Genomic DNA, 24,099 nt, shown 5'->3' on the forward strand with positions numbered 1-24,099 from the left:
GGTCCTCTGACTTCCAAGCCCATGCTCTTTCCACTGTTGTCTCACTGCTTCGAGTCACTTAACTTTTCTGGGCCTCAGTCCCCTCACCTGCAAAATGGGGATTCGGTACCTGTACCCCCCCCTATTTAAATCTGTTGTTCTGTACCCCATTTAAACTGCGAGCCCCATGTGGGACCTGATTATCTTGTATCTACTTAGGGCTTAGTACTGCGCTTGACAAATGCCATTATTATTACTGGTTTTTTTATTATTATCATTGTTATTATTATTCTCTAACCTTGCTAATATCCCGGTACAGCCCAACCCTTACACTTTGCTTCTCTAGCACCAGTCTGCTCACTATGCCTCATTCTCGTCTAGCTCTCTGACCCCCTTCATTTCTGACAAATAACCCCTCTCCCCTGTTTAGACTGTAAACTCACTGTGGTCAGGAAACACGCCTACCAACTCTGTTATATTGTACTCTCCCCAGTGCTCTGCACTCAGTAAGTGGTTAATAAATACCATTGACTGCTCTTCAAAGCCATACTAAAATCACATCTCCAAGAGGCCTTCCCTAGATAACCCTTCACTTCCCCACCATATTTGCCCTCCCTTTTGTGTCATATTTCTACTTGGGTCTGTACCCTTGAAGAACTTCGATACCCTCCTTGCCCCCACGACACTTATGTACATATCTTTATACTCTGCTGCTTTCTCTGACTATAATTTATGATGTCTGTCTCCCCAACTTGATTGTAAGCTCCTGGAGGGCAGAAATTTGTGTCTACTAAGTCTGTTGTTCTGTGCTTTCCCAAGCACTTCATGCAGTGCTCTGCACACCGGAAGTGTTCAATAAATACCACTGATCGATTCCTCCCCCTCCCCTTCCCCCCTGCCTTACCTCCTTCCCTTCCCCACAGCACCTGTATATATATATATATATATATGTTTGTACGTATTTATTACTCTATTTTACTTGTACATATTTATTCTATTTGTTTTATTTTAATATGTTTTATTTTGTTGTCTGTCTCCCCCTTCCAGACTGTGAGCCGCTGTTGGGTAGGGACCGTCTCTATATGTTGCCAACCTGTACTTCCCAAGCGCAGTGCCCTGCCAGTAAGCGCTCAATAAATACAGTTGAATGAATGAATGAATGAAAATATGTTCTGGTGGGTGCCTGCAAGGTGAGGCTCTTTTCAGAGTAGCCACAAGCTGGATTTTATTCTCAAAGGCATGTTTCTGAATGGTTAAGTTTGTGGGCCGGGGGGGGGGGGGGGGGGGGGGGGCAGGGGTGTGTTTGCCTTAACCCCCCTTCTAGACTGTGAGCCCGTTGTTGGGTAGGGACAGTCTCTATATGTTGCTGACTTGTACTTCCCAAGCGCTTAGTACACTGCTCTGCACACAGTAAGCACTCAATAAATACGATTGAATGAATGAGTGAAACCACCCCCTCCTGCTCCTGATCTGTGCCCCATGGTAACTCTGGGGGTTTATCAAGCCCATCCTGGGTGCGCATGGACAGAAGTTCCCCATTGCTCCTGATGCGTGCCTAGCCAACAGCCCCCAGCTCTAAGACCCTGGAGAAGGTAAGGAAGACCATGGTCATACTGCTGTCAAATGGAATGCTCTATGTTGGTATTGAGGCAGAGCTCCAGAAGGAGAGAGCGGGATCCCCTCAGAATGGCCCAGGCATACTGCACTGTAATGTAGATTACCGTCCTGCACCTTCACAAAACACGAGATGTAAGAAAGAAATTAGAGTCCCAAGAGGTGGTTTGTTGTGTTGTCAAGTTCAAATGGGACTGCCATCTTTCTGTTAATCCCTGGAGGCTGACTGGGTTCTGGCCCAACCCCAGGGCTTGTGGCTCCAGCCATGGGGTTCTGCTTCTGGCCCAGAGAAAACGAGGTGACAGGAAAAGGATGGGGAGAGCGATAGTCTGCCCGATATGAAGGGGGAGGGACTTCCAGGCATGAGCAAGGGCACAACGGCAAGAAAGGTGAGATCAAGGGAGAATGAGCAGACTGGTTTTAAAGGAGCCACGGGAGTGGGCTAGGTTATAGTGGGAGAGGAGTGAAGACAGGTAGGAGGCAGAGCTGACTGCATGTGTTACAGCCGACTGTGTGGAGTCCATGTGTGATCCAGAAATGGATGGGCGACCCTTGCGAGTTGTTGAGGAGTGAGTTGTTGTGTGTGGATGAATTGTTTTAGGAAAGTCCGCCAGTAGAGTCAAGTATGGACTGGAGAAAGACGCTGGAAGAGTCAAGGGCGTTTATGACCAGTTCTTGGACAAGTGTGGGAGCAGTTTGGGTGGAGAGGAAGGGGAGGAATTCAGAGATGTTGTGAAGGCTGAACTGGCAGGACTTGTGGTTGACAATATGCAGGTTGAGTGAGAAGAGTGAGTTGAGGATAATATCATGGTTATGGGTTTGGTAGAAAGGGAGGATAGGTGGTGGTGCTCTCTCCAGTGTTAGGAGAGGCTGCAGGAGGACAGGGTTCGAGTGAGAAGATGAAGAGTTCAGCTTTGGACGTGTTAAGTTTGAAGTGTCGGCTGGGCATCCAAGTAGAGATGTCTGGAAGAGAGGAGGAAACGTGGGACTGCAGAGGAGAGATGTTGGGGCTGCATAGGCTGATTTGGAGATCATCCACATAGAGATGGTGATTGAATGTGTGTGTCAAGGGAGAGGGAGTAACTGGAGAAGCGAAGGAGATTCAGAACTGAGATTTGAGGGAGGGGACGGGGAGGAAGAGGGAGATGCTCTCAGGCTTGGCCTCCATCGCCTTTGCCAGTTTGGATCCTGAAATGTCTCGGGGAAAAAGCACGGTGGAGGCCAAAGAAACGGAGCACAGGGTCCTGGTAGGCGGCTGGGCCAGGCAGAGTATTCGGGTCTCCTGGCGCCCAGCCCAGAGAGCCTCCTGTGAATTCCGCTCTGGACTAGATACTTCAAAACAGATCCCCAGGGGCTCTGTAGCCAGGTCATGTCCAAGTGAGAGTAAGGTCCTCTTTTCTCGTTTACAGCTGCTAGGGAGCATCACCTGGGGAGAAACAAAGCCCTCCACCCTGGAAGAGGAGAGATAAAGGGATTGACATCACAGAAAGGTGAGACCGATGGGTGGAGGTGGGCAAGGAAAGACTCTCCCTGCACTGCAGGGTCTCCCTCGAGGAAGCCCTTGGGGGTGATCCAAGCATCTCAGGGGGCTACATCTCCTCCTCCTTCTCCCCCCCGCCCCAACCTCGGACACAGGGACCGGAAGGTTTCCGCAGGAGAGTGGCCCCTGCAGGCAGCGGTGATGGGGTCAGAAACGAGCCAGTGACTGGCTGCAAACCAATCGATGATAATAGTAATAATAATGATGGTATTTGTTAAGCGCTTACTATGTGCCAAGCACTGTTCTGAGCAGTGGGGTAGATACAGGGTAATCAGGTTGTCCCAGCTGGGGCTCACAGTCTTAATCCCCATTTTACAGATCAGGTAAATGAGGCACAGAGAAGTAAAGTGACTTGCCCAAAGTCACACAGCTGAGAAGTGGCGGAGCTGGGATGGGAACTCATGACTTCTGACTCCCAAGCTCGTGCTCTTTTCACTAAGCCACGCTGCTTCTCAGATCAGTCAGTGGTATTTCCTGAGTGCTTACGGTGTGTAGAGCACTGGACTAAGTAGTTGGGAGAGGGCCATATGGTGACCATTTGGTAGACCCTCTCCCTACCCACAGGAGCTTCCAGTCTGCAGCCAGCTGAGCCTGCCCATTCCCCAGAGCTCACCAGTGGGGGCCCAGCACCTCAGGGGGTCTGGGGACAAGGCTCTCCCACCACAGGAAAGCCGAAACCCTACGTGGTCATGACACCTTTCAGAACGTCACTGGAGGGTGGTTAGTAGCAACCTCCTCCTGTTACCCCCGTCCCCTTCCCCAGCCACAACAGTCCCTCATCACGTGAGCCGGTGACCAGTTCCCACAGTGCTTCCGGAGTCTCTCGGCTGACAACAGTGCCAGAGGTCAAGGGGGACCGACCATCTGGGAACTGTTTTTCAACCAAGGGCCTTGCGGAGAGTTTCCCAGAGACTGGGAGGAAGAAGGGCTGACTCAGAGTTCAGGAGGGGCAAGAGAGCGCAGTAAGACTGCAGTCGACACTCTCCTTCCATTCCGCTGAGAAGCAGCGTGGCTCAGCGGAAAGAGCCCGGGCTTTGGAGTCAGAGGTCATGGGTTTGAATCCCGACTCCGCCACATGTCTGCTGTGACCTTGGGCAAGTCACTTCACTTCTCTGAGCCTCAGTTACCTCATCTGTAAAATGGGGATTAAGACTGTGAGCCCCACGTGGGACAACCTGATCACCTTGTATCCTCCCCAGCGCTTAGAACAGTGCTTTGCACATAGTAAGTGCTTAACAAATGCTATCATCATCATCATCATCATCATTCCCCCTCATATCAGATCCCTCTATTCCTGGAGTCCTGGGGCTCCTTCCCTACCGCATGTTGGCCTTGTGTGTTTTGGATGGCATGCTCCCAAGGGACTGAGGCACGGTCACCTTTTGGGCGTGAGCACCGTAACTCAGGGCATTGGATTTGTCTGTTCTCTAATGGTATCGGATGGTGCGGGGATGTGTGTTTCCATGCAGTGAGCTGCTGTTTGTCATTCTTATAATTGCAAAGCATTCTGGGGTCTAGTTGTGGGGAGGCCCCATTCAAGGGACCCATCATCTCCGACCCATGGATCCTAAACTCGTCTCTTCAAGTGCGTGCAGGGTCCCTCACCCTAGAGAACCCGGGTTCTAATCCCGGCTCCGCCACTCGTCTGCTGTGTGACCATGGGCAAGTCACTTCACTTCTCTGGGCCTCAGTTTCCTCGTCTGTAAAGTGGAGATGAAGACTGTGAGCCCCATGTGGGACGAGGACTGTGTCCGCCCTGAATACCTTGAATCTACCCCAGTATTTATAACAGTGCTTGGCACATAGGAAACGCCTAACAGTTACCTTAATTATTATTGTGAAACAGCTTGGCCCAGTGGAAAAAAACACGGCCCTGAGAGTCAGAGGACCCGGGTTCTAATCATGCTTCTGCTGTTTGTTTGCTGGGTGATCTTAGGCAACTCACTTCACTTTTCTGGGCCTCAATTACCTCATCTGTAAAATGGGGATTAGGACTGTGAGTCCCATGGGAGACATGGAATGTGTCCAATCCGAGTAGCTTGTGTCCACCCACTGTTTAGTGTAGTGTCTGGCACATAGTAAGAACTTACCACACCAAATACCATAAAAACAACAAAAAAGAAGGCAAGGTGGTGGCAGGCTCGGGGACACTTAGAACTGTGAGTCTCGCCCATTGAAGATGCCTGCATCACCTCGATGTGTAGAAGAAAAGCAGCTGGGCTGGTCCAATGGCCCAGTTCCCAAACTGTCGCTTGATTTGAGAGATGGGCTGAGGGAGGCTCTAACGGGCCTCTCCAAAAAGGGAAGCAGTTTCTCCTCACTTCTGCCCACCTTCTCTTCCCATTTCCTGTTTCCCCGGGTTTGCTTAGACAACCAGTGCTCTGTCTGGGTTGCGGTGTCCTAGGGTCCCCTCCCCTTCCCGTTGGGCGGGATGTTCTCGTGAGAAAAGGATCCAGGCTGGGCCGTGAGCTTCCTCTCTGGCTGCTGGAAAGTTTAGCTCGTGTCAGAAGGAGGCTGCGGGCCACGTGAGAATTCTGCCTTGTCTTTTCATTCTGCCCTCTCGTTCTGCACTCCTTAGTTCGGGTTTTCGTCTTTGAACGTTTGAGAAGTTGGCAGGTATCAATAACAATTGTGGTATTCATTCAGGAATACTTACTATGGGTAGTCCCCCGGTAGACTGTAAGCTCCTTGTGGGCAGGGATCCATCCATACCTACTCTCTTGAATTGCACAAGGTAAGCACTCAATAAATACCATTGATGGATGGATGTACCAAGCACTCTACTAAGCACCAGGATAGATAATCAAATCAGATCCAGTCTTTGTTTTACATGGGGCTCACAGTCTAGTTTATCCCCATTTACAGATGAAGAAACTGAGGCCCAGAGAAGTTACGTGATTTGCCCGTGGTCCCGTAGTAGTCAAGGAGAGGAGGCAGGTTTGGAACCCAGATCCCCTGACATCCAGGCTCTTTCCCCTATCAATCAATCAATCAATCAATCGTATTTATTGAGCGCTTACTGTGTGCAGAGCACTGTGCTAAGCTCTTGGGAAGTACAAGTTGGCAACATATAGAGACGGTCCCTACCCAACAGTGGGCTCACAGTCTAGAAGGGGGAGACAGAGAACAAAACAAAACATATTAACAAAATAAAATAAATAGAATAGATATGTACAAGTAAAATAAATAAATAAATAGAGTAATAAATACGAACAAACATATATACATATATACAGGTGCTGTGGGGAAGGGAAGGAGGTAAGGTGGTGGTGGGGGGGGGGTAGAGAGGGGGAGGAGCCCACGATGCTTCTCTCAGTGAGGAGGGCTGGGACAGGAGAGAGATTTGTGGAGTGGTCCTCACATGGAGGTGAGGAGGGGCTCCCCGGTCAGCAGGCCTCAGTCCATAACTTCAGTGGTCGGCAATGTCTGATACTTTTGCCTGTATTTGGTTCCCTGCATTGCACCCAGCAGGTGCTGGAGAAATCTTTTTTAATTTTTTTTAAATTATTATTATTATTTTATGGTATTTGTTAAGCCCTTACCACGTGCCAGGCACTGTACTAAACATTGGGGTAGATACAAGTTAATTAGGTTGGACACAGTCCCTGTCCCACATGGGGCTCGCAGTCTGAGAAGCAGCATGGCTCAGTGGAAAGAGCCCGGGCTTTGGAGTCAGAGGTCATGGGTTCAAATCCCAGCTCTGCCAATTTTCAGCTGTGTGACTTTGGGCAAGTCAGTTCACTTCTCTGTGCCTCAATTACCTCATCTGTAAAATGGGGATTAAGACTGTGAGCCCCTCGTGGGACAACCTGATCACCTTGTAACTCCCCAGCGCTGAGAACAGTGCTTTGCACATAGTAAGTGCCATGATTATTATTTATCCTGAGTAAACAGGGAAGTGAAGGGACTTGCCCAAAGTCACATGGAGACAAGTGGCAGAGCTGGGATTAGAATCGATCATTATTCATTCATTCATTCAATCGTATTTATTGAGTGCTTCCTGTGTGCAGAGCGCTGTACTAAGCTCTTGGGAAGTACAAGTCGGCAACATATAGAGACGGTCCCTACCCAACAATGGGCTGGCTCACAGTCTAGAAGGGGGAGACAGACAACAAAACAAAACATGTAGACAGGTGTCAGAATCGTCAAAACAAAGAGAATTAAAGCTATATGTACATCATTAACACAATAAGAATAGTAAATAAGTAAAATAGAGTAATAAATCTGTACAAATATATATATACAGGTGCTGTGGGGAGGGGAAGGAGGTAGAGTCAGGGGGATGGGGAGGAGGAGAGGGAAAAGGGGGCTCAGTCTGGGAAGGCCTCTTGGAGGAGGTGAGCTCTCAGTAGGGCTTTTAAGGGAGGAAGAGAGCTAGCGTGGCAGATGTGTGGAGGGAGGGCATTCCAGGCCAGGGGAAGGACGTGGGCTAGGGGTCGACAGTGGGACAGGCAAGAACGAGGTACAGTGAGGAGGTTAGCAGCAGAGGAGTGGAGGGTGCAGGCTGGGCTGTAGAAGGAGAGAAGGGAGGTGAGGTAGGAGGGGGCGAGGTGATGGAGAGCCTTGAAGCTGAGGATCATTATTGAGTGCTTACTATGTGCAGAGCACTGTACTAAGTTTTTAAGAGAGTACAATATATCACAAACACATTCGCTGCCTGCAGTGAGTTTATAGTATAGAGTTCCAGTTCCTTCTGACAACCAGGCCCACGTTCTAGCCATTAGGCCACGCTGCTTCTCAACTATAAGTATATAACTATAAAAAAGAGAGAGAAATAGATTTTTTTTCTTTGCCTGTCAAGTTTTCCAGTTTTTTTGTGTAGTGTGCCACCAGAAGACACATTAGTCTTCTTGTCTTGGGGACGAACAGGGCACAAAATGTCCTCTGGTGTCCTGGTGCTGTTGCTTGCCATCTTTCTGCCCATCACACCCGAAAGAGTCACTTCCTGGCCCTGCACAGCCAGTTTGTTGCTGGTCAAATTTTATTCCTCTCCCCAGCCCTGTTGATGGAATCATCAACAGAGATTGGACCCCTTCTAGGAACCTGTTGAGCAAAGCCCCCCAACCCCACCCCCCCCGTGACATGCGTCAAGTTCAAAGAACTCCATCAGTCCTGGAATAATAATATCTGTAGAATTTGTGAATCGCATACTGTGTGCGACGTACTGGGGTAACTACAGTGTAGGCAGAGTGGACCCAGTCCCTATCCAGCGCAGCCTCACGGGGCTCACATTCTAAAGGGAAAAGAGAACAGAAATGGAGTCCCCATTTTACTGATGAGGAAACTGAGACACCGAGAAGTGAAATGACTTGCCCAAAGTCACACAGCAGGCCACTGGCAGAACTGGGATTAGATTCCTGGTCTCCTGATTCTCGGCTCTACACTCTTTACACTAGCCACACTACCACTGCACTTATCCTATGGGAGCAGAAAGCCCAGTCTGTGTGTGTGTGTGTGTGTGTGTGTGTGTGTGTGTGTGTGTGTGTGTGTGTGTGTGAGAGAGAGAGAGAGAGAGAGAGAGAGAGAGAGAGAGAGAGAGTCAGAGAGAGAGAGCTGACAGCTCCACGGAACCCCGATCCCCAGATCTCCTAGTTTGCCTTCATTTACCTGTTTCCCTGGGTTTTTAGTGTTTCAGGAGGAATCATCCGTATTTATTGAGTACTTACTTACGCAGAGCACTCGAGAGCAGTCGAGTTAGTGGAAACGATCCCTGTCCTCAAGGAAGCTACAATCTAGTGAGAGAGGCAGACGCTGAAATACATACCAGTTAGGGAAAGCCAGGGAGCTTAAAGCTTAAAGCTCTGCACAGAAGGACTGTGGGCCAGGGCTGATGAGTACCTTGGTACCTATGGTTCTGGTATTGTGAAGAGGTGCCAAGTAGCAGGCAGTGTGCATCTGTTAATGGGTGACTGCCAGGCTGGCGGGGCTTTCTCTGTCATTTTAGGGGGACAGAGAGGCCGGACCCTCACTAGCGCCTGCTCAGAGGGTGGCCTGGCCACTGGAGAAATCGCCTGGTTGGAAGACATTGACCAATTAATACGTCAGTCAAGTTCCTTTATTGAGCACTGTACTGGGTACTTGGGAGAGTACAATACAACAGTGCAACTGACACATTCCCTGCCCACAGTGAGCTTACAGTCTAAAGGGAGAGACAAACGTCAATAGAATGAATTCATTCATTCATTCAGTTGTATTCAGTGCTTACTGTGTGCAGGGCACTGTACTGAGTGCTTGGGAAGTACAAGTCGGCAACATATAGAGATGGTCCTTACCCAACAATGAGATCACTGTCTAGAAGGGGGAGACGGACAACAAAACAAAACAAGTAGATGTGTCAAAACCGTTACAATAAATAGAATTATAGCTGTATGCACATCATTAATAAAATAAATATAGTAAAAATATAGACGTGTCAAAACCGTCACAATAAATAGAATTATAGCTGTATGCACATCATTAATAAAATAGAGTAGTAAAAATGTACAAGTAAAATAAATAGAGTAATAAATATGTACAAATATATACAAGTGCTGTGGGGAGGGGAAGGAGGTAGGGCAGAGGGAGGGAGGGGGCGATGGGGAGGGGAGGAGGAGAAGGAAAAGGGGGCTCAGTCTGGAAAGGCTTCTGGAGGAGGTGAGCTCTCAGGGCTTTGAATGGAGGAAGAGAGCTAGTTTGGCAGATGTGTGGAGGGAGGGCATTCTAAGCCAGGGGAAGGACGTGGGCCAGGGTTCAATGGCGGGACAGGCAAGAATGAGGCACAGTGAGGTTAGTGGCAGAGGAGCAGAGCATGCGGGCTGGGCTGTAGAAGGAGAGAAGAGAGGTGAGGAAGGAGGGGGTGAGGTGATGGAGGTCCTTGAAGCTGAGAGTGAGGAGTTTTTGCTTGATTTGTAGGTTGACAGGCAACTATTGGAGATTATTGAGGAGGGGAGTGACATGCCCAGAGCGTCTCTGTACAAAGATAATCTGGGCAGCAGTGTAAAGTATAGACTGAAGCCGGTGCAGAAGTGCTGTGGGACTGGGGAGCAGTGATGAATAAATGGAACAAGTCAAGGCGGCACAGAAGGGAGGTAGGGAAAAAACATCAGGGCTGGGGAGAGTCTTTGGTGCTCTGATCGAAAGAGAGGAGGAAGAAAAGGTAGATAGGGTACCAAACAGATTTTCTGCAACTTTGGAGGAAGAAAAGGTAGATCGGGTACCAAACAGATTTTCTGCAACTTTGGAGAGGGAGTAAACTTCCAGATGGAGTAGTTCAGTGTAACACCAAGGGTAATTGGTATTTGCAAGGTGCTTACTGTATGCCAAGTACTGTACTGAGGATTGGGGTAGGTACAAGATGATCGCGTCCCACATGGGGCTTACAGTCTATGTAGGTAGGAGAACAGGGATCGAATCCCCATTGTGCAGATAAGGTAACCAAGGCATAGAGAAGTGAAGAGACTTGCCCGGATTACACAGCAGGTGAGAGGGGGAGCCGGGATTAGAACCCAGGGCTTCTAGCTCCCAGGCCTCTGCTCTTGCCACTAAGCTGTGCTGGGGAGGGCTCAGAAAGTGAGGTGCTTTAATCTCTCTCTGAGGTGGCTCATTATCTGTCTTGTGTTCAGGTACTTTGGAATGTGGATCAGCCAATCCATCAATGGTATTTTAATGATGATGATGAAGATGCCATTTGTTAAGCGCTTTCTATGTGCAAAGCACTGTTCTAAGTGCTGGGGAGGATACAAGGTGATCAGGTTGTCCCACGTGGGGCTCACAGACTTAATCCCCGTTTTACAGACAAGGTAACTGAGGCACAGAGAAGCTAAGTGACTTGCCCAAGGTCACACAGCTGACAATTGGTGGAGCCGGGATATGAACCTGTGACCTCTGACTCCCAAGCTCGTGCTCTTTCCACTGTACCACGCTGCTTCCCCAAGTGCTTACTGTGTGCAGAGCACTGTACTAAGCACTTGGGAGAGTATAGTAATGGTAGAGCTGGTAGACATGATCCCTGCCCTCAAGAAGCTTATAGTTCATTCATTCATTCAATCGTATTTATTGAATGCTTACTGTGTGCAGAGCACTGTACTAACCGCTTGGGAAGTACAAGTTGGCAACATATAGAGACGGTCCCTACCCAACAGTGGGCTCACAGTCTAGAAGGGGGAGACAGAGAACAGAACAAAACATATTAACAAAATAAACTAAATAGAATCTGTACAAGTAAAATAAATGAATAAATAGAGTAATAAATACGTAAAAACATATATACATATATACAGGTGCTGTGGGGAAGGGAAGGAGGTAAGATGAGGGGGATGGAGAGGAAGGAGGGGGCTTAGTCTGGGAAGGCCTCCTGGAGGAGGTGAGCTCTCAGTAGGGCCTTGAAGGGAGGAAGAGAGCTAGCTTGGCGGATGTGCGGAGGGAGGGCATTCCAGGCCAGGGGGATGACGTGGGCCAGGGGTTGACGGTGGGACAGGCGAGAATGAGGCATGGTGAGGAGATTAGTGGCAGAGGAGCGGAGGGTGCGGGCTGGGCTGTAGAAGGGGAGAAGGGAGGTGAGGTAGGAGGGGGCGAGGTGATGGAGAGCCTTGAAGCCGAGGGTGAGGAGTTTCTGCCTGATGCACAGGTTGATTGGCAGCCACTGGAGATTTTTGAGGAGGGGAGTAACATGCCCAGAGCGTTTCTGGACAAAGACAATCTGGTCAGCGGCGTGAAGTATGGATTGAAGTGGGGAGAGACAGGAGGATGGGAGATCGGAGATCGGAGAGGAGGCTGATACGTTAATACAGACGGGATAGGATGAGAGCTTGAATGAGCAGGGTAGCGGCTTGGATGGAGAGGAAAGGGCGGATCTTGGCAATGCTGTGGAGGTGAGACCAGCAGGTTTTGGTGACGTCTTGGATGTGAGGGGTGAACAAGAGAGCGGAGTGGAGGATGACAACAAGGTTGCGGGCTTGTGAGACGGGAAGGATGGTAGTGCCATCTACAGTGACGGGAAAGTCAGGGAGAGGGCAGGGTTTGGGAAGGAAGACAAGGAGTTCAGTCTTGGACATGTTGAGTTTTAGGTGGCGGGCAGACATCCAGATGGAGATGTCCTGAAGGCAAGAGGAGATGCAATCCTGGAGGGAGGGAGAGAGAGCAGGGGCAGAGATGTAGATTTGGGTGTTATCAGCGTAGAGATGATAGTTGAAGCCGTGGGAGCGAATGAGGTCACCAAGGGAGTGAGTGTAGATCGAGAACAGAAGGGGACCAAGAACTGAACCTTGAGGAACCCCTACAGTAAGGGGCTGGGAGGGGGAGGAGGAGCCTGCAAAAGAGACTGACAGTGAATGACCGGAGAGATAAGAGGAGAACCAGGAGAGGATGGAGTCTGTGAAGCCAAGGTTGGATAGTGTGTTGAGAAGGGGTTGGTCCACAGTGTCGAAGGCAGCTGAGAGGTCGAGGAGGATTAGGATAGAGTATAAGCCGTTGGATTCGGCAAGCAGGAGGTCATTGGTGACCTTTGAGAGGGCAGTTTCCGTGGAATGTAGGGGACTGAAGCCAGATTGGAGGGGGTCAAAGGAGAGAGTTGGTGTTGAGGAATTCGAGGCAGCGCATGTAGATGACTCGTTCAAGGAGTTTGGAAAGGAATGGTAGGAGGGAGATGGGGCAATAACTAGAAGGTGAGGTGGGGTCAAGATTGGGTTTTTGTAGGATGGGAGAGACATGGGCATGTTTGAAGGCAGAGGGGAAAGAACCACTGGAGAGTGAGCGGTTGAAGACGGAAGTTAAGGAGGGGAGACGGGACAGAGCGAGAGATTTCATGAGATGAAAGGGAATGGGGTCAGAAGCACAGGTGGCCGGAGTAGCACTTGAGAGGAGGGAGGAGATCTCCTCTGAGGATACTGCTGGGAAGGATGGGAGAGTAGCGGAGAGCGTTGAGAGCCGGGGGGTTGGAGAAGGTGGGGGAGTGACTTTGGGGAGGTCAGACCTGATGGATTTAATTTTGTTAGTGAGGTAGGAGGCCAGATCGTTGGGGGTGAGGGAAGGAGGAGGGGGAGGAACCGGGGGCCTGAGAAGGGAGTTGAATATACGGAAGAGCTGATGGGGATGATGGGCATGGGTGTCAATAACGGAGGAAAAATAGTTTTGTCTGGCAGAGGAGAGGGTTGACTTAAGGCAGGAAAGGATAAACTTGAAGTGAACGAGGTTGGCATGGTGTTTAGACTTTCGCCAGCAGCGTTCAGCAGCTCGAGCATAAGAGCGAAGGAGGCGGACAGTGGCAGTGATCCAGGGCTGTGGGTTAGTGGTACGAGAGCGGCGAAGGGAAAGGGGAGCGAGCGAGCCTAGCTGAGTAGAAAGGGTAGAGTTGAGAGCAGTAATCTGATCGTCAAGATTGGGTAGAGAGGGAAGGGAGGCGAGGTGGGGTGTGAGGCGCTCACAAAGATTGGGTAGAGAGGAAAGGGAGGCGAGGTGGGGTGTGAGGCGCTCACAAAGATGGATGGGGTCAAGAGAGCAGAGATCTCTGTGAGGGAGTGATATGTATTTACAGGGGAAAGGAGTGTGAGTGAGGAGGCAGGTGAGAAGATTATGATCAGATTGTCTAGGAAGAGATTTTTCTTGTCTTTCGAAATGGGTTGTGGCCAGGCCACTGGAATTCAGGGTGTGAGGTGGGGTACTGGCTGAGATGTTTGAGCAGAAGATCATGTGAGTGCCCATCAGAGTGCCCACATACGTATGTGCCTGTGAGGGAGGGCAGGTGGGCACCCGACAGCGGAGCCCTTGGATGGCACAAAGCCTCTGGGTGGTGTGGTGCTCCTCCAGGAATCAGTCAATGGTATTTAGTGATGGTATTTTGTTTGTGTAGGGCACTCTACTAAACAGAGATGGCAGTCACACTCCCTGACCACATGAGCTTACAGTCTAAAGGGAAATGAAAATGAAATCATGATCAAAGGTCCTCCCTCCATGCCATGATTCTTTCTGGTACTCCATCTCCGGCACTGATAAGGAGATTCGGGAGAGTTGTGGGAGAGGAGGGTGAACCTCGTGGAAACCAGGAGGGTAGGAGGCTCGGTCCTGGCGCTGTCACCTCACCCTGAAGACCTGCGTCCCTGCTTCTGGGGCCCAAACTTCAGGCCGTCTAGCCCTCTTTGGGAGTGCCGACACCCCCAGAACCCCACCACGCATCTCCTTTCCTTCTCCCTCTTCCCTCACCTGCCAATTCCCCTTCCCTTGCATAGGCTGTTCTCTAGCCACTGCTGAAAGGTGATTAGCCCTATCCACTAGGCCAGAAGCTCCTTGAGACCAGGGGCCCCGTGTGCCAGCTCTGTTGTATTGCAATCTCTCCCAAATGCTTACTTATTACAGTGCTCTGCATACAGTAAGCAGCGTGGCTCACTGGAAGGAGCACAGGCTTTGGAGTCAGAGGTCATGAGTTCAAATTCTGGCTCCGCCAACTGTCAGCCGTGTGACTTTGGGCAAGTCACTTAACTTCTCTGTGCCTCAGTTCCCTCTTGTGTAAAATGGGGATGAAAACTGTGAGCCCCCCGTTGTACAACCTGATCACCTTGTAACCGCCCCAAGAGCTTAGAACAGTGCTCTGCAAATAGTAAGCACTTAACATTTACCATCATCATCATCATCATAAGCACTCGGAAAGAGGGAAGCAGGTGAAATTTCCCTAGCCTCCCTTCCTGCCTCTGGCACTTTATTCCATAGAAGAAGTGACAGGCTCTTTCTGTTCCTTGCACCCGCCTTCATTTTTGGGGAGGCTTACTTAGTTTATGGGGAATATCTCCTGTTGGGTTTTTCAGCTGGGAAATTCACTCCATCATATTCATTGAACGCTTACTGTCGCAGAGCACAGAGCCCCCCAGCCCCCTCACACCGCTTTCATGTGTCTCTCCCTTCTCCCCAGTGTGCCCCCAGCCACCAGCACCGGAGAATGGTGGCTTCTCGTGCCACCCATCCCCCTGCCAGTACCCCCTGACGTCGGACAGCATCATCGAATACCTGTGTGATGAGGGCTACACTCTGAAGGGGGATGACAAATACCTGACCTGTAAGAATGGGGAATGGGACCCGCCCACGGAGATCAGCTGCCTTCCTAGCCAAGGTCAGTCCCGGGCAGCTGTGAGGCCGAGTTGGGAGGGGCCTGATATTTCCCTGGGTTTGAAGGGACTACCCTGCTTCTCGTCCTTGTCTGCTGCTCCGTGGGATTTTGTTTTTGTTTGGTTGTCTTTGGGGATTTGTGTTTTAATGGTTTTTTTTCAAGCGTTTCCTGTGTGTCAGGTACTGTACTAAGCACTGGGGGAGATACAAGACAATCAGGTTGTACACAGCCCATGTCCCTCATGGGGCTCAGAGTCTTAATCCCCATTTTCCAGATGGGGGAAATCAAGTGATTTGCCCAAGGTCACAGAGCAGCGGCCGTTAGGCTGGCTATGTGGTTCTGAGACAGGCAACTGCAAGTGCCACTGCTCCCATCAGCCAGTGCGTTCTCTGACTTGAATTCCAGACTTCTTGCTGGTGGGGAGTCAATCAATCAAGAACCAATCAGTGGTTGTTATTGAGTATTTACTGCCTGCAAAACACTCTAATAAGCACTTGGGAAAGTACTGTGCAATCAAGTTGGTAGACGCGATCCCTACCCACAAGGAGCTTCCAGTCTACAGACTCGTGCTCTGTGGAAGACAAAGGTTGTGCACCACAGGTCAGGGATGGCCTTGTCATCGCTGGTGACCTCGGACGGTAGACTGCAGAAAGTGTGTGCGCGTGTGTGTGTGTGTGTGTGTGTGTGTGTGTGTGTCTGTCTGTCTGTCTGTCTGTCTGTCTGTGTGTCCACATGGGTCTTGTCCAAAGAATGGTGCAAGGGTCCTTCGTGTAACATCTGAGCAGGAGCATCCTTGCCCTTTGTCCCCATACACCTATCTCAGGAGAAATGCAGAGAGACCCTGAGTTGCTTCTGCTCGTAGGGCCCAGGTATGGGATTTGTTGCTGTCCTCTTTTTTTTCTCCTTTTTTTTTTTTAGTTTGTATTAAGCGCTTACCACATGCCAGGCAGTGTAACTAAGGACTGGGGAAGACACAAACTAATCAGGTTAGACACAGTCCATGTCCTACGTGGGGTTCACAATCTTAACCCCATTTTAGAGATGAGGTATTTGAGGTCCAAAGAAGTTAAGTGACTCACCCAAGCAGACAAGAGGCAAAGTCAGGAGTAGAACCCAGGTCCTTCTGATTCCCTGGCCCATGCTTTATCTGCTAGGCCACACTGCTTTTCTTCTGGGGGCATCTTCTTGCTTCCAGTATTTATACTTTGTTGCTGCTCTAAAATTTGTCACTTCTGCTTTTTTGGAAGGTACAAAACTACTTAATGCAGGCGAGGTGGAATTGAAACTGGACACCCAGCCACCCATCCTCCACCAGATAGCTGTTGTACTCTCCCAAGCACATAGTACACTGTTCTGCACACAGTAAACATTCAATAAATATAATTGATTGAGCAGTGCAGCGGTTCAACTTAGCATGTACCAGGATTGCTTTTTTCCCTTGCTGGTGAACCCAATAAGGCTCATTCACAGAATTCCCCACATGTTCTGCCCAGCCAAAACAGGAACTGAATAGAAAAATTGTTATTCCCAGATGTAGAAAATGTGTGTTTCTGTAGTGTGAGCTGTAGATGTGGGAGAGATACAGTTGTCTTTGGTGTTCCCGAAGCATCCTTTTCTCCCACGCTCACCTCCTACTGCTCTGAAACCAGAGTATTGGCAGAGGAGAGAGAGCAGAGAGGTGGGGAATATCCACGTTTCTCAGAACAAATGCCCTGTGTGCTGCGGCCTGATTTTCCATTTTGTAGCTGGAAGAAGGGAAAGTCACTGGCTGGGACAGGGAGGTATATGCTCCCTTGCCTTGAGTCAGCCCATCCCTTCAAGGGGCTAGGCAGCGTCATCAAGGCTGGAGCTCTTGGGTCCCACTACCAGTGTTCTCCCTGACCCTTCGTTCATTCATCCCTTCAGAGGTGTTTATGGAGCGCTTACTCTTCATCATCATTAGTGTTTATGGAGCACTTACTATGTACAGAGCACTGTACTGAGCGCTTGGAGAGTACAGTGCAATAGAGTTGGCAGTTATGTTCCCTGCCCACAATGAGTTTACAGTCTAGAGGGGGAGATAGACATTAATATAAATAAATAGTTTATATATAGAATTTGGAAGGAATATAAACAACCTTCTTTATGCTGATGATACAACCATACTAGCAGAAAGTGAAGATTTGAAGGGCTTATTAAAAGTTAAGGAACAGAGCAAAAAGATGGGCCTGTATTTAAATGTCAAGAAAACAAAGATCATGACAACTGGAAGTTATAACTCATTTGTAGTGGACGGAGAGGAGATAGAAATAGTTGACAATTTTTCTCTCCTGGGATTGATAATCAATAGTAAAGGAACTAGTAGCCAAGAAATATGCCGAAGATTAATGTTAGGAAGACTTGCTATGAAGAGCCTGGAAAAAGCCATATGTAACAACTGCCACAGAAATACAAATTGTCAACTCTGTGGTGTTTCCAGTGACAGTGTATGGATCCGCAAGCTGGACAGTGAAAAAGCAGGATAGAAAGAACATTGATTCTTTTGAAATGTGGTGTTGGAGAAGGCTATTGTGGATACCAGAGACTGCCTGAAAAACAAGCCAATGGATGTTGGAGCAAATTAAACCAAAGTGATCTTTGGAAGGCCAAATGACTCGACTTAGATTAGCATATTTTGGACACATAATCAGGAGGACTAATTCTCTGGAGAAGACACTAATGCTAGGAAAAGTCCAGGGAAAATGTGGAAGAGGCAGACCAGCAGCTAGATGGATAGAGGCCATAACAACGATAATGGAAGAACCATTAGAAAGGTTGCGGATTATGGCAGAGGACAGGATGTTCTGGAGAAAGTATATCCATGAATTCACTATGAATCTGAAATGAGTCGGCGGCACTTAATAATAATATAGAATTTAAAGATACGTTCACAAGTGTGGTCATGGGTTCGAATTCCGGCTCCACCACAAGTCTGCTGTGTGACCTTGGGCAAGTCACTTAACTTCTTTGAGCCTCAGTTCCCTCATCTGTAAAAATGGGGATTAAGACTGTGAGCCCCACGTGGGACAACTTGATCACATTGTATCCCCCCCAGCGCTTAGAACAGTGCTTTGCACATAGTAAGCGCTTAACAAATGCCATTATTATTATTATTATTATTATTGTTATTATTATTGTTATTATAAGTGCTATGGGGCTGAGGGTGAAGTGAACATTAAAGGCCCAAAGCTCATAGGTCCAAGAGCACAGACAATGCCGAAAGGAGAAGGAGCCAGGGAAAAGAGGACTTAACCAGGAAAGGCCTCTTGGAAGAGATGCAACCTTAATTACACTCTGAAGGTCGGAAAGGTGGTGGTTTGGTGTATATGGAGTGGGAGGGAAGTTCTGGGCCAGAGGGAGGACGTGTGAAAGGGGTCGCCAGCAAGATAGACGAGTTAGGGGCACAGTGAATAAACTGGCACTAGAGGAGCGGAGTTTGTGGGTTAGCCTTTTCTCTCTGATGCTATCCTTCTCACTGTGCCTCAGTCTCACCTGTCCCACCGTCGACCCCTTCCCACGTCCTTCCTTGTCGCCTGGAATGCCCTTTCTCCTCAAATCCGCCAAACAATCACACTTCGCCTCTTCAAAGCCCTACTGAAGGCTCATCTCCTCCAAGAGGCCCTCCCCTTTTCCTAAGATCCTTCTTCCCTCCCCATCGCTCTGACTCACTCCCCTGGCTCTACCCGCTCTCCCTTCCCCACAGCTCTTGTTTATGTATGTACATATCTATAATTCTATTTATTTATAATTAATGCCTGTGTACTTCTTTAGAGGTGTACATATCTGTAATTCTATTTATTTATATTGATGCTTGTTTACTTGTTTTGATCTCTGTCTGCCCCCTTCTAGACCGTAAGCCTGTTGTGGGCAGGGATTGTCTCTCTTTATTGCTGAATTTTACTTTCCAAGTGCGTAGTACAGTGCTCTGTACACAGTAAGTGCTCATTAAATATGATTGAATGAACGAATGAATGGGCTGGGCTGTAGTAGGAGATCAGTGAGCTGAGGTAGGAGGGATGAACTGATTGAGTTCCAATGGTACTCAGTGCTTGGGAGTGACATGTTCCCTGCCCACAAGGAACGTACAGTCTAAAGGAGGGGTTTATCTGGAAAGCTGAATTAGATCCACTCCCAGCTCTCCTATGAGGGGGGGTTCCATTCTAGGAGCACGCATTGAGAAAAGCTTGCCTGGTCACCTGTAGACTGTAAGCTCCTTGTGGACAGGGAACCTGTCTACTAACTCTGTAGTCTCCCAAGCGCTTAGTACAGTGTGCTTAGTAAGAGCACAGTAAAGGCCATTGATAAACTGATTGATGGTCCTCCCTCTGTGCCCGACGCCACTCACAAGTGCTCGGCCCCTGTCTTCCCCAGACCACATCGTGCTGGGCTGCCGGAAGGATGTTCCCTAATTGTGCCGAAGCAATGATCCGAAACACGCATTCTGGCAGCATGGCCTAATGGGTAGAGCACGGGCCTGGGAGTTGGAAGGACCTGGGTTCTAATCCCGGCTCTGCCACTCATCTGTTGTGTGACCTTGGGCAAGTTGCTTCAGTTACCACATCTGTAAAATGGAGTTTAAAACTGTGAGCCCCATGCACGACTGGGATTGTGTTTAACCTGATCAGCTTGTATCTACCCCAGTGCTTAGTACAGTGCCTGGCGCATAGTATGTGTTTAAATGCCATGAAAACAAAACAAATGAGAACTGGCTGAGATCAAACAATGGTATTTATTGCACACTTAGTATGGGCAAAGCACTGTACTGAGTACGTGGGTGAGTACACTCCAAAGTAGTTAGTCCCGTTCCCTGCCCATAATGTGTGATCTTGAGTAGCCCTACCTCAGCAGTGAAACGAGGATGATACACGGATACCTGAGGGCTGTGAAGATTAATAAAAATGATGGGAAGGCACATAGCAAATTAAAAGGGCCTGTGTATCCCAAATGATGGTAATGTTTGTGAGTTTCCTACCGTTGAGTCAGCTCGGGTGTGAGTTTGTCGAAATGCGGTCCCTGTCGGATCTAAGGTTCACATAGTTTGGTGATGTAGAGATCACTTTGGTTACTCCTGGAGCTACTTTGGCAACGGAAGAAGAAAACTTTCTCATTATTAGATCTTCTTGAAATACCGTCAGCATTCCCTCTGGCGGGATAAGTGGGCTCCAAAGCATTCGAGTTACGGAAAGCAATTTTTAAGTAGCAGGAAACATCACCACATGTAAATCTGTCTGATCAAACTGGGCAGCCTGAATGAAAGAGACTTGTCCCATCCCTGCCCCGTACAGGGATTACGTCCCATCGGTACTGGCATTCAAGCTCGTGAGGCAGGGTCAAGCCGAGCCCACCAGGAGCACTCCACCCTTGGCTCCTCCAGCATCCTGAGGAGGATGATGGACAGTGTGTGTGTGTGTGTGTGAATGTATGTGTATGTGTGTGTTTGGGGGGGCTGGACATCACTGTGCTTGCCATCTGTGTGGAACCCCCGACAACAGAGAGCGTCCCCACGGCATCCAGTCTGTCGGGGGTCCAGCCTACACTGTGGCTTCTCCAGAGAAAGCAGGGGCCAGGAAGCCGACGTGAGAGAAATGGGTAACAGCACGTCACAGGAAGGGACAGATAGCCTATGGTCCAGGCTGGGTTTTCCACTCCCTTGGCCCCAGTGGCATCGTTCCTAATCTCTCCCCATCGAGGCTCCCAGCTCATCCGGCTCCTGTTTTTACAGACCCGGTGTGTCCGTTGGCCTGATTTTTATTTTTAGAAAGGCAACAAAGGGGAGTGTCACAGATGGTGAGTGGAGCCAAGGGGGAGGCTCCCAGAACATCCGCGGAGCTTCTTCCACCCGGCAGCAAACACCACCAACATCACTGATGTGGATCCCGTCCTCCCCCCTCTTCGCCTTTCGGGGATCTGCTGTCGCTCCCCAGGTCTTTGAGGAGGCTCGGGGATCTGCTGGGAAGCCGGACGGGTCATCACCGGGGTGACAGGTCAGACCCCACCCCGGGAGGCCTCTTGCCGGAGTACTGTGTGGAAACCACTCAATGGAGAAATCCATTCAAGTGTCAACCCTGCTCTCCAACTGCCTCACGAAACAAGCCCCTCTCGCTGCCACGTAGCATCGGTCCCTCTGCATAGAGTTGTACTTGGATACGAACCCAGGCTGTCTGCCTGAATCACCAGTTAAATGTTTCTAAGCCCACCTACGATGCTCCCTAAATGGCCTGGCCCCAACCTGATTTGTCAATTGTTCAGCATTTTATAATGTATGATTTTTATGTTTGTTAAATGCTAACCTTGTGCCCAGCATGGTGCTAAGTACTTGAGGAAAGGACAGGGCAGTACTTGGGACATGGTGGGTGGCCCTGGGAGTCAAGGAGGGAAAAAATCATCTAGCCCACTGGTCTGGGCCCCTGTTTCACTTTAATCGGCTCGTGTCTCCCTCCGCCACTCCCCCCACACCCCCCATTCAGTACAGGGTCTGGCATGTAGTCACTGTGTGATACCTGCTCATTAGAGTAGGTATCATACCACTTCTTCCAGGTCCTCAGTTTTAGGTCCTCAGTTGCAGACCATACACAGCTGGTATTCACTGTGCCAAGTGGAGATGAGGGAGTTGAGAAACAGGAATGGCTAGGAGGTTAACTTGAGGGGAATGCAGATTGTGAGCTGGAGTGTGACAGGAGAAGAGAGCAGAAGGGTAAGGTGGAGACACCCGAAGGAGAGAGAGCTGATGAATTCCCATTTTGATACCTTTGGGGTGTAAGGTTTGGAGTTGCTTGGCACTTGAGAACAGAAGGAGGCTATTCATGGTATTTCTGGGTCCCCCTGAGAAAGAGAACCAAGACATCTCTTTTGAGAAATCCAAAATATTTAAAATTGTTCAAATATATCCCTTCTCTCTTCTTTTTGCACTTCCTTTTGCCACCCTGCTTTCCCATCCATCCTTCCGTTCCCAGTCCCCAATAATTATTTTTCCATTCTGTGCTTTCCAATCTGTCCTAAACCATATTATGCTCCAATTCCTCACTGAAGCCCACCTGCGTACCAAAGTTGGAAATTTTTTTCACTTTAGGCCTGTCATTTTCGTCCACCTCTCTGGTCAGTGACTGGCTCTGAAAATACATTTGCACCTGGAGACTTTGTCTTACATCCAGAAAGATAAACAGATTTTCAGCATGCAGTGTACATTTTCTTCAGTGACTGCTAAAGGCTGGCGCGTTCCATCCCAGAAGGGAAATGTCTTTGTTTTGTTCAGGAAGTTCTGAGCAAGTGTGAAGCAGGGTTGTAAAGGAGTCACCTCAGTCCAGGGAAACAAATGGCATCGTGTGAAGCCCAAGGGGCCATGTGGGCACGTAGCCCTCAGTCCTTCATGTGTTGTTGACACGTTCCCTCAGTGGAGGAGAAGCGGCGGGGGGGGGGAGGGGTTTTTGTGGGGTGTGTGTGTGTGTGTGTGTGTGTGTGTGTGTGTAAGCAGCATGGCCTGCGCATCAGACAGAAACTCCTCACCCTCGGCTTCAAGGCTCTCCATCACCTCGCCCCCTCCTACCTCACCTCCCTTCTCTCCTTCTCCAGCCCAGCCCGCACCCTCTGCTCCTCTGCCGCTAATCTCCTCACCATGCCTCGTTCTCGCCTGTCCCGCCGTCGACCCCTGGCCCACGTCATCCCCTTGGCCTGGAATGCCCTCCCTCCCCACATCCGCTAAGCTAGCTCTCTTCCTCCCTTCAAGGCCCTACTGAGAGCTCACCTCCTCCAGGAAGCCTTCCCAGACTGAGCCCCCTCCTTCCTCTCCCCCTCCTCCCCCTCCCCATCCCCACCGTCTTACCTCCTTCCCTTCCCCACAGCACCTGTATATATGTATATATGTTTGTACATATTTATTACTCTATTTATTTTACTTGTACATATCTATTCTATTTATTTTATTTTGTTAATGTGTTTGGTTTTGTTCTGTCTCCCCCTTCTAGACTGTGAGCCCCTGTCTCTATATGTTGCCAAATTGTACTTCCCAAGCGCTTAGTACAGTGCTCTGCACACAGTAAGCGCTCAGTAAATACGATTGATTGCTTACAATTGATTTAGTGGAAAGGGCACAAACCTAGGAGTTTTAGGACCTGCGGTCTAATCCTGACTCTCTACGCCTTACCTGCTGTGTGACCTTGGGCAAGTCACTTCACTTCTCTGTGTCTCAGTCTCCTCAACTGCAGAATGGGTATTCAATACCTGTTCTCCGTCCTACTTAGCCCATAAGCCCCATGTGGGACAGGGATGGTGTCCGACTGGATTTTTCTTTGTCTACCCCAGCCTGGTAAGCGCTTACCGAACACCATAAAAGGTAAGAAAACAAATGGAAGGAAGGACTGTGTAAAAGTAAGGTGCATCAGGGAATCGAGGGGTATCTTAGAGAAGCAGCATGGCTCAGTGGAAAGAGCACAGGCTTTGGAGTCAGAGGTCATGGGTTCAAATCCCAGCTCCGCCAGTTGTCAGCTGTGTGACTTTGGGCAAGTCACTTAACTTCTCTGTTCCTCAGTTACCTCATCTGTAAAATGGGGATTAAGACCCTGAGCCCTCTTTGGGACAACCTTATCACCTCGTAACCTCCCCAGCGCTTAGAATAGTGCTTTGCACTTAATAAATGCCATTATTATTATTATTATTATTATTATTATTAACTCTTGGGTTCAGCCGTGGATTCGGGTTGTCGAATTGGGCCAGTTAAACCAGTAAAGTATTTTCACTACTGTTTCCAATAACCTGTTGCTCAAATTATCAAAGATGTTGTTTTTCAACCTTCTTCCCCTCTGTATCGAATGGAAACTCTAAATCATTTCCGGACAGAATTGGCTTTGGCCTAATGTCACCTGAAGAAATAATTATGACC

At 49.1% G+C, this 24,099-nt stretch overlaps 1 protein-coding gene across 5 annotated transcripts in view; it reads left to right on the plus strand.

The window, feature by feature from the left end:
- Positions 1 to 24,099, plus strand: part of SUSD6 (sushi domain containing 6) — a 157,775-nt gene that overhangs the window by 94,888 nt on the left and 38,788 nt on the right. For 2 of the 5 annotated variants that reach the window (XM_038765521.1, XM_038765522.1), the window contains exons 3-4: positions 3,003 to 3,083; positions 15,012 to 15,209. The exons of 1 other annotated variant lie outside the window; for it this stretch is intronic. In XM_038765521.1, the coding sequence (XP_038621449.1) occupies positions 3,003 to 3,083; positions 15,012 to 15,209 (279 nt within the window). The remainder of the gene's footprint in view (positions 1 to 3,002; positions 3,084 to 15,011; positions 15,210 to 24,099) is intronic. 2 more of the 5 variants (XM_038765524.1, XM_038765523.1) reach the window with 2 other exon arrangements.

The sequence above is a fragment of the Tachyglossus aculeatus genome, chromosome 23 (assembly GCF_015852505.1).
Source record: "Tachyglossus aculeatus isolate mTacAcu1 chromosome 23, mTacAcu1.pri, whole genome shotgun sequence".
NCBI lineage: Eukaryota > Metazoa > Chordata > Mammalia > Monotremata > Tachyglossidae > Tachyglossus > Tachyglossus aculeatus.